Source organism: Anopheles coluzzii, chromosome 2 (genome assembly GCF_943734685.1).
Source record: "Anopheles coluzzii chromosome 2, AcolN3, whole genome shotgun sequence".
NCBI lineage: Eukaryota > Metazoa > Arthropoda > Insecta > Diptera > Culicidae > Anopheles > Anopheles coluzzii.
The window spans coordinates 4,709,466-4,718,822 of NC_064670.1; the positions used below are offsets into that span (position 1 = coordinate 4,709,466).

Below are 9,357 nucleotides of genomic sequence, written 5' to 3' on the forward strand. Positions count from 1 at the left end.
GTCCGCAGAGGAGTCCGAGAGATAGGTTTTGTTGTGTTGTTGTGTGTTTGGTTAAACATGATATAGATATACTTTATTTCGTTTACTTTTGTGTTTCCTCAATGTTTACCTCACCGTATTTCCTCCCCCTTCCGTTTTCCGTTATCTTTTATCGCAATAACCGCTCATCGAGTTAGTGTATATACTTAATCCTGCCCCTCGCCTCTCTCACGCGACTCGCTAATAACGGCTGCAACAGCCTCACTTTTTTCAGTGTTTTTTTTACCATTCGCTTCCTTTACTTTACAGCCAGTTGTTTGTAAATTTCCACATTATATACACACACACACCAAGCACTTTCTGCGCGAAATCTTTCCAATTAGGTTAAAGTGTTTCGCAGAGGGGGTTCGTTCCCACCAATTCCTTTCACGCTCTTTTTTTTATAGCGACACGATAGACGGTCTGCCCATTTAAGATTACAGTTACTATCATACACACATTTACACGGCTAAGGCTCTCGTTTTCTTCTCACGCTACGCTAAGTTGCAGCAGCAATAGGAGGGTTTTACCAACCCTAGGGTCTGTTATAACGCCTCTGTGCATAAGATAGTGTGGTGTGGTGCCTTTTTACTTCCTGCTAGCTACTGCACGACGACACGCGACAAACTACCGAAAAACCCTGGGAACTGCTCTCGATTGCTCATCAAAATAGGTCTGTGTGATTGTGTATTTGTGTACGGTGAATCTCACTTTGCGTGTCTCTACTATGTACATGGCGCGAGAACACAAATTAAGCTAAGTGGGGATAAAGCGTGGGCAACGAGAAGGAGAAGAAATGCGGGAGGAATTTCCTACCAAGCTTCTTCCCAAAGCTGTGTGTGGTGTCCGTCAAACAGCAATTACAGATTACACAGACAGACAGAGGTTTTGCGTTTTCATTAAACATTTTTCCACGTGGGCTTAGGGGATGGTAATGGAATAATACACAGTAAAAGTTTGCATCTTTGCGTGTTTACAATTACATTCAATTTTGGTTTCGTTCGCTACTCCCGTTGCTTTGTGGCTAATTCGGTTTCGGTTTGATTCGGTTGGATTATGATTTTGCTAGTTGCCTGGTTCGGCAGCATAAATTAGGCAAGAGATAAAGGAGAGAATAATTGGGAAAGAAGGGAGAAGACTTATACATAATTTCCTTAACGCATTTAGATAAATGATATCACAATTTTGAACCTAGCTCTAAACTCATTGTTCAGTTTGTGGGGCTGTTTTCCATTTATTATGAGGTTGATTGTTTATCTTGTTCGCTCTCTGTGTCTCCGCGCTTTCAAAATTAATATAAAATACAAATTAATTATAATAAAATAGAAAGGGTTTGCTTTACAGTAGCAAAAGCGGTAAAGCAAATTTAGATTCACATTGTTCAAGGAATTTCACACTTTTAGCGTCTTTTGATCGACAATCGAAAATAAACTCTATAATCAAAATTCAGAATTTTACAACTTTTGCTTTTGTTTCGCTTTCAAATTACACCCATACGCGGACAACCATACACACACTCTGTTCGTATGGTGGCCCATCATCACGCTTCACATTCAACTTTTAAGCAACCTACACACATTTTACATGAGAAAGTCGAACGCAATCAGATGATTTTGATACACACTAGAGCATGCCTTTTTCGACGGCAACGCGCGGGCAATTTCCATGTTTCATGCAACATAAGCAAAATTTAACTATTTCACCCACTCTCCTCTAAATAATCTCTTGCTGAGGAAGTACCTAACGCGATTGATTTGCTGCACTTCAACAGTGAACAAGAATTTCTATTTGTATGTGTTTGATTCGCATTTTTGGATTTGAACTTAATGAGATTTGGTTAGTGAATATGAATTGTTGGGTATGGTCGATCCACTCTTCCACACTTTTCACACGAGTAACTGCGAAAACGGAGGGAATCTCTTTTCTCACGACGATATGTATTGATGAGCGTTATGGAACTGAGGCCCCCATACAACTACTATAGCTACAACATTGCTTAAAACATAACTTGTTCGAAAAATACATGAGTGAAGTGAAGTTTTAACTATCCCGCAGGGCAGGCGCAAATGTAATCTCAGCCCAATTCGCATGATGAGCTGCACGAAAGGCAAAAAAAAAAACGCAGCAAACAGACTGACTGGCACCGGATCCAGGTGCCGGATTGTGGATGCAATTAACACCCACCATCCCTCCCAAGCTCCCCTGTTCCGATCACAAAAGCGCTTGGGATGAAAATAGAAACACGCTTTAAAAGCCGCGCAATTCTGCGGTTTGTCGCTAACGGGTGTATTGGGACAGCGGCGTTCAAAATGATGCTACCTTCCCCACTGTCCAACGATTGTCGTCCAATCGATAGCGTGTTTGTCTGCTTCATACCCTCACAACACTGCGTGCTCTTGCTCAAGTGGTCGGCACGATTGCGCAGCGGGGGAACGCGCAGTGGTCCAGCTGACGAAGCGGAATTATCACACTTTCTTCGCAGACACCAGTGACAAAGGCGACCTATTTAATGTCATTTACTGCGCGCTGTCGCTTCTACGGGCGCCCTTCGCACCGTACACCGTACCATCCGGCAACCAGAGGCTTATCTTCAAAAAACAGTTGATAACTTCTGGATGTGCAATGAAGCAATGATTAAGGGTGTATGATGTGTGTATGTCTACATGCTATACTAATAACGATATCATTCCCTCGTAGCACCTTTCGGTCAGATTGTTTAAACTGTTGCATACATCCTTTGTGTGTTTGTTCCCTTCCGCGACGCCTTCCCGCGATCGTTGTTGAATTAAATCAACACTCATTTGCACCTAGAGCTTCCCAAGCGATCGGTTTCTAACAATCCTGCTGCAATACTGTTATGTGCACGTCTGTGCACGAGAACATGCTGCTGTGCTCCAAAAAGATGGGACAAACTAAGCTCACGTCCACATCAAAAATACACTGTTTGATACCGCACTTATCGTGCCGCAGCAGCACACACGAAGGGGGCATGGGGATGGATGATAGGGAGGGGGGGGGGGGGGGGCACAATTTGCTCAACCACTTTGTATGGGATTGCGTGGATGAAGGCACATAGAGTAATGATGAAAATGGGTAATAATACATCGAGCACGAACGTGTGCGGCGCGACTCGTCCTAGCACCCATAGTCCCTAGGTTGAGTGTAACTGTAAAGCTAGTTGGATAAATATATGCCTAACCCATCCGAAAAACGATCGTGATCGGTTGCCACAAGACAAAATTAGCACAGTGTACGTGTCTTTCAGCGTCACCTGGTGCGCAAAAGGGTGCGTTCATGTTGCGTGATGATGATGATGATGATCGATGCCCAAAAGGAGTAAGATTGTATCCTAGGCCCAATAATTAAAGGTTGGTATCTCCGATGGTAGTGTGTGGGATGGTGGGCGCCGGCAGCAGAACGCCTCTTCCTCCGGTGCGACGCGCTCGATTGATCAGCACCCCAACGATACTGCCCAGCTTGCCCTTTAAGCTAGCGCCGATGGTTTGCAGCTGCACATGGAACGTATATCTATGCCGTACATACCGCTGAGTAAGATAGTGATGTCGATAATGGTGTTGTGATGTAGCGATGCCACCGTTGTACCTTCCCGAAGGTACCAGCATTAGAGCTTGTGTCTCCAACGAAGCTTCCGTCTCTGTTGCACTGCTTTCCCAATCCTCGTCTCCAGCGTCTCCAGCGTCTTCCAGAGCGTCGGTCGTCTTCCAGCTCTCGGTGCTCCTTGTGAGCAGCAGCACCTTCCTTCCGCTAGCGGTACGAGCATATCCTTGCCGCGTTTGATGCTACAACTCGAACAGCTCGTCCTGCTGGCGCTCCAGCTTCTGGAGGGAACTTTGCACCCGCTTGCCCTGCGTCATCACGATCAGCTGGTTCGTATCGGACGCCGCACTGCCGGAGGAGCTCTGGCGCTTGTGGTGGTGGTGGTTGTTCGCCCCGCTACCACCCGCGCCGACGTGCTGCGCGCTGTTGCCGGGTACGTGATAGTGGTACTGCTGGTAGGACGAGATCGACGACGAGGACGATGCGTTCGAATAGGCACGCGGTTTCGAGTAGTACCCACTGCTGCCGCTCCCGCTGCCCACCCCGCCGGACGAGGACGAGAAGAACAGATTGTCGTCGCTCTGGCTGCTCGTGACAAAGTCGCTGTTTCGCTGCACCTCCGCAATGCACTTCCGGGTGGACGCGATCGAGCTGTCGATTTTGCCGAGAAACTCTTCCAGATTTTTGCGACTTTCCTCCTCGGGCGAGACGAGCGGCGATTCGTCGCCCATCGAGTATCCGTTACCGTCCGAGCTGATACTGTTGTTGTTGTTGCTAATGATGCTGCTGCTGGTGCTAGCACTTCCCCCGGACGGCATCCGGCTGGCGCTGGTCAGCGCATTTGGACGTATGATTGCTTCCGGGTCCTTAGGATAGTGGGGTGAATCTTTCGCCACCGGTACCATCAGGAACGGTCGCAGGAAGATGGTATCCGTGGGCAGTAACCTATTTACTCGCCTAATTTGTTCCATCTGGAAAGGAAACGGGAAGGATGGCGATGAAGCGCGGAAGTTAAGCAAGTGATGGACAGTGTGTGCGTGGGGTTCTCTATTTATGGACCGATACTCACACTACATCCGTACTTCAGGGCAAGACCCTGCAGGGTGTCGGTCCGCTCGACGTCGTGCCGTATCAGTGCGTCGGTCGGCTGCAGGGCGGCCGGGCTGCGACTTCCGCCGGATATGCTGCCGTACTTCTTGAGCGAGCGGGCCGAGTCCCGTATCGATTGCTTCTCGCCAAACATGGTTTCATCTTCCATTCCGGCGTCCGACACTAGCTTTACAAACTGTGGCCCGCGCACCAATCAAACACACACATAAACACACACGGGGTAGAGCACGGGAAGTTGGGAAAAGAGAGACAAATTAGTAGCACATCACACACCAAAACACAGCAATCGGGCTCCTTCTCCTCCTCCGCCTCGGGGTTCTATTTCGAGCGTTTCGCGGAAGGTGGGGGGGGGGGATGTTGGTTACGACCAGTTTTTCAACAGAGTGAGCCCTTGCAGTGAATGAGCCCGCCAGTCAGCCAGCGAGCAAATCGGACCACCTGCCACGACTTCGGAATGCTGTGTGTCTCTGTGTGTGCGCGGAGCAATCCGTAACACCGTTGCAGCTTTACCGTTCAAAGCACCACCCAACTGCTAGACCATTTTCCCAACCAGACGGGGCGGGGGAGACCACTTAAACCGCGATATTCTTTCCAATATGCTGACAGAAAAATACAGTGAGCGCACTTGCTGCTTTCACCAGCTTCGACCCTTTTTTGCCCTCCTCCCTCCTTCCACACCGAGGGCAGAATTGACAGCTGCTCTGGCGCAGATGAAATAGCAACTCTCAACGGCAACTCGGCTTCAAGTGACGAACGAACCCTTCTAAACACGCCCGAAAGCAATTGCACAAAAACACACGAGCAAACGAAAACAAAGGCGGCCACACACGTACACGGCACAGAGCGCACGGAATGATAAGTGCCTTGTGCGTGTGTGTGGAACAACGATTAGAGACGTATGTGGTGTCGGGGTCGCTCTCCGCTATGATAAGACTGTTTTAAATGTAAAGAGGAGAAAAAAACGTTGCACGCATATTTAGACAGCTCGATAAGGCCGCCAATTTGACACTAATTAAACAAACAAAGTGGCTAATCTGCCATTTAAATTGATAATACATACGCACACCGGGAAAGAGAGAAAACAATTGCTACTTGCGGGGCATGGTAGAGCGCCTGTAGCAACGCTGATCGATGGAAGTTACGATGTTACATGGCAAATAATTAATGCGTAGCCGCCGCTTCTGCAACAAAGCGCGATAACGCCACGAGACGAAACATCTCCCGCTCCATCACGCACACATGCCATCTCTTGCCACCCCTCTTCGTCCAACGGTACAGCAAAAAGCAAAAAAAAAACAATCGCCACCCGCCGGAATAACTTTCGTCTGTCGTAATGCAATATCGCCCATCCCGCGTGACCTTGCGCGATCGCGGGTCTCTCTCACGCGCACTTGGTGACTGGCAGGCAGGGAGCAGGCGATCGACGGTGGAAAATTTGTTGGCATGGAAAATTTACCACAAAAGCATGGTCTGTGGCCGTGTGTTGCAGTGAATGAAATTAACCCGAATCCCCAATTTCGTTTTCGATCATTCAAGGCGCCTACAACGATAGATTAAAGAGGGAGAAGATGGGAGATCATGCAAGATCGTGCAGCAATAAAAAGAAGGGAAAACTTGTGAACGTGTGACTCATCCAGCACGAACGTCATTCTGAATCGGAAAGGGGGAGGTGTTTTTTTTGGAAAAATCACCGGACGGGTAAATCCGTTTCGTAAATACCCCTTTCGCGCAATCCCTTCCGAGGGGCGGTTTTGTGTGCTTTTTTGCATGTTGTGTGTCCGACACGTTTACCAGTAGTGCACACACACAGGCAGGCATTTCATAACATCAGCAAAACCGTGGTCCGATGGCTTGCGGCTGACGATGATGATGACGATGATGGTGATGCCCCCCGGAGTTGCGGATCGTTGACCGCCCGACTGCCCGGGTTGCATGTGCATGAAGCAACACCACACCAACAGCTGATCGGGGGGAGGAGTAGGAGGAGGAGAAGGAGCGATTTTTGTACTTGTGTTGTTTTTTTTTGCCTTTTCCTTACCTTCACGTAAGATCTCCAGTTTTTGTACTTTTTCCTCAGATCGCTCATGGTTTCGAGGCTCATCGTTTTCCGTCACCACCGTGTATCGCCGTCGCCTGCTTCGTTCTGCTGTTTCTATGCGTGTGTGCGTCGGAAGCTGCAAACAGAGCTGCAGCACGGGAAGGGGGCCGTTTCGGGGTGTGTGAAGATGGTGCTGAATTGTCCGCAATAAATCACGCTTATCCTAGACACACACACTCGCATGACAGCGTAAACCATCCAGCGTTTGCCTTGACCACGAACTTACAGCGACGGGGAATGCAGTTCCGAGCACGGACGCGGTCCCGCTTCTGGAATTTTGCATACAAAGAAGATAACACACCTGCCCTGCTCCCGTTCTGTACGGCGCGTGGGGTGACGAAACACACAAACGCCTCGCCTCGTGTCTCGTTATCACCAATCAACGGCAGTGCCGCAACGATCACTTTTTCGGGACGTTCATCAATGTAACGCCGCCAACGGTTCCGTGCTTCCCCCACACACGCACACAAAGCGTTTTGCCGGAAATAATAGAGGCAGTTAGCGAGAAACGTCACATCACAGATTCACCACTATCGTCCCCCTCGCTCGCTCGCTGATTTCTCCCAAACCGCTGCACACTTCCACGTTCTCGGTAAGCGACTCGCGAGTCACGATCACTTCGGCGGCGCGGTACGACGATGATTGCTGCGTTTGCGCACTCGCGCGAGTGTGTCTGCGGTCTGCGATTCCGGCGAAGCCACCGACGCGAGCGATTCAAATTGCGAAGTGCGTGAACGCCAGGATGGGCTGGGTGCGTGTTGCAACTGCACCCGTGACAGCTACTTTTGACAGTTCACAGACCACCGGGAGAGGAGCAGCTTTGGCAGTGACGACGCGAATAGACTTTGCGGCATTTGGATCCGGCAATAGGGGCAGAATTCTAATTGCGATTGTTTTGCTGTGCTACGCAATTGTGGTTTTACTTTTTCGACCCCGTGCTCGTTGACAACTGGCAACCCAGCGGACCGTTATTCGAGCGCAAATGTCATCGCGCACGGATCGGTACCAGCCTGACGGATGCGGAGTTGTTTACCAAAACAAAATTAAAACAAAACCGACGCACCCAGCACGGACGCCATTGGGCGGGCCACACACAACACCACACGATGCACTCGTACCGGGCGAACGTGAACCGCAAACACTGTGCGTACTTCCGGTGCAACAACAACTCGGTGTCCACTCCGGATATCACATTCTTCGGCTTCCCGAAACCGTTCGACCGCTACGAGACGTGGATGAAGTTTGCGGGCGTGCCGCACGAGCTGCTCGAGAACAAGCGGTACCGGTATCTGTGCGAGCGCCACTTTGCCGACATCTATATGTGCCGCAGCCAGCGACGGACGCTGCTGCTGGGTAATGCGGTACCCTACCCGTTCGACCAGTCGATTGTGACGGATTGCGACGCGTCGGAGGGAACGGTCGAAGTGTACGAGATGGAGTCGGACGGGACGCTCGCGAAAGTCGCACCTTTGCGGCCGCTTGACGGTGAGTGGTAGTTGGTGTGGGGTGGCCGTTGGTCCATGAGTGTGTAGGGCGGTCATTAACAATGTTGGTTCTCTCTGGTTTTGCACAGACAACGAGGGCGCCGAGTCGACGGACATGGAGCAGACCAGTGAGACGGACACGGAAGCGTTAAGTTCCCCCACGGTGACCGTCGTTCGCTCCAGCACTTCCGAGGAGCTGCAGGATACGCTAAGGGTTGAGGAGGTGCCGGATTCGAAGAAAGGCTCCCAGAAGGAAGAACCGAAATCGGAAGCTGTTTCGTCGGCCGGCAGCAGCCACAAGCAGAAGCTGGTCGCCTCGAAGATAGCGGAAATGAAGGTGAAGGTGCGGAACACCGCTGCTGCCGGTGCGATCACACCCAACCACCGGGAGGCAGCCGGCAAGAGGGTGGTGCTGAACGGCAAAACGATACGCCTGGTGCCGATCCAATTCCGCAACATCATGCACAAACAGTCGGAAACGGACCCGGAAGTGACGATCGTCGACAACGACCACGAGGACGGGGGCAAGCCGGATGATGCTTCCGGCGAGGTGCCGAACGCCTCCAAGAGTGTGAAATCTCCGGTTTCGTCATCCACCAACTCGCACGACGAACCCGTTGAAGGGCGGGAAGATGAGCCGGCGGAGAGCAGCGCAGGGGGCCAGCAGGCGACGGAGCGGGACGACAAAATCAGCGAATTCATCTTCAAAGGCGAGGAGTACGTGCAGATGCCGAAGGCGCACTTCGTCGGCAAGCTCAGCAAGCTCGAGCAGCGGGTGGCGCACTACGAAAGCGTCATCAGGAACATGCGCTCCATACTCGACCACGCCAGTCCCTTCGGTTCAACGGACGGTTGAGGAAGGGTGGAGGGGGGGGGGGATGAACTACGCCTAATTTTTACCGAGAACAGGTACTTGCGAGTACTTAATATGGGAATATTTTAAGAATTTATCGATACACGCTGTACGCGCAGATATGATGAAAAACGCTCCGAGAATTAAAAAAATGTGAATTTCTGACGAAAAACGTGCCGTGAGTCGCTTTTTTGAGGAATCCGAACAGGCAGCGACGTGTGTGGTCGCGGTGGCCC

General features: G+C 50.6%; 2 protein-coding genes across 3 annotated transcripts; one reads left to right on the forward strand and one right to left on the reverse strand.

Moving 5' to 3' along the window:
* Positions 1-28: 28 nt before the first annotated feature.
* On the reverse strand, positions 29-7,454 carry LOC120947473 (lysM and putative peptidoglycan-binding domain-containing protein 1). 2 transcript variants are annotated; one of them, XM_040362831.2, is made up of 3 exons: positions 6,725-7,454; positions 4,646-4,861; positions 29-4,547 (listed from the first exon to the last, which is right to left on the reverse strand). In XM_040362831.2, the coding sequence occupies exons 1-3, from the start codon at positions 6,785-6,787 to the stop codon at positions 3,819-3,821; spliced, it is 1,008 nt and encodes a 335-aa protein (XP_040218765.2). In that variant the 5' UTR covers positions 6,788-7,454; the 3' UTR covers positions 29-3,818. The 2 variants fall into 2 exon arrangements, with proteins under 2 accessions (XP_040218765.2, XP_040218766.2); XM_040362832.2 differs by lacking the exon at positions 6,725-7,454 and adding an exon at positions 5,197-5,623.
* Positions 7,455-7,786: 332 nt separating this feature from the next.
* Positions 7,787-9,293, forward strand: LOC120947472 (uncharacterized). Its single transcript, XM_040362830.2, has 2 exons — positions 7,787-8,269; positions 8,358-9,293. The coding sequence occupies exons 1-2, from the start codon at positions 7,891-7,893 to the stop codon at positions 9,122-9,124; spliced, it is 1,146 nt and encodes a 381-aa protein (XP_040218764.2). The 5' UTR covers positions 7,787-7,890; the 3' UTR covers positions 9,125-9,293.
* The last annotated feature ends 64 nt before the right edge of the window (positions 9,294-9,357 follow it).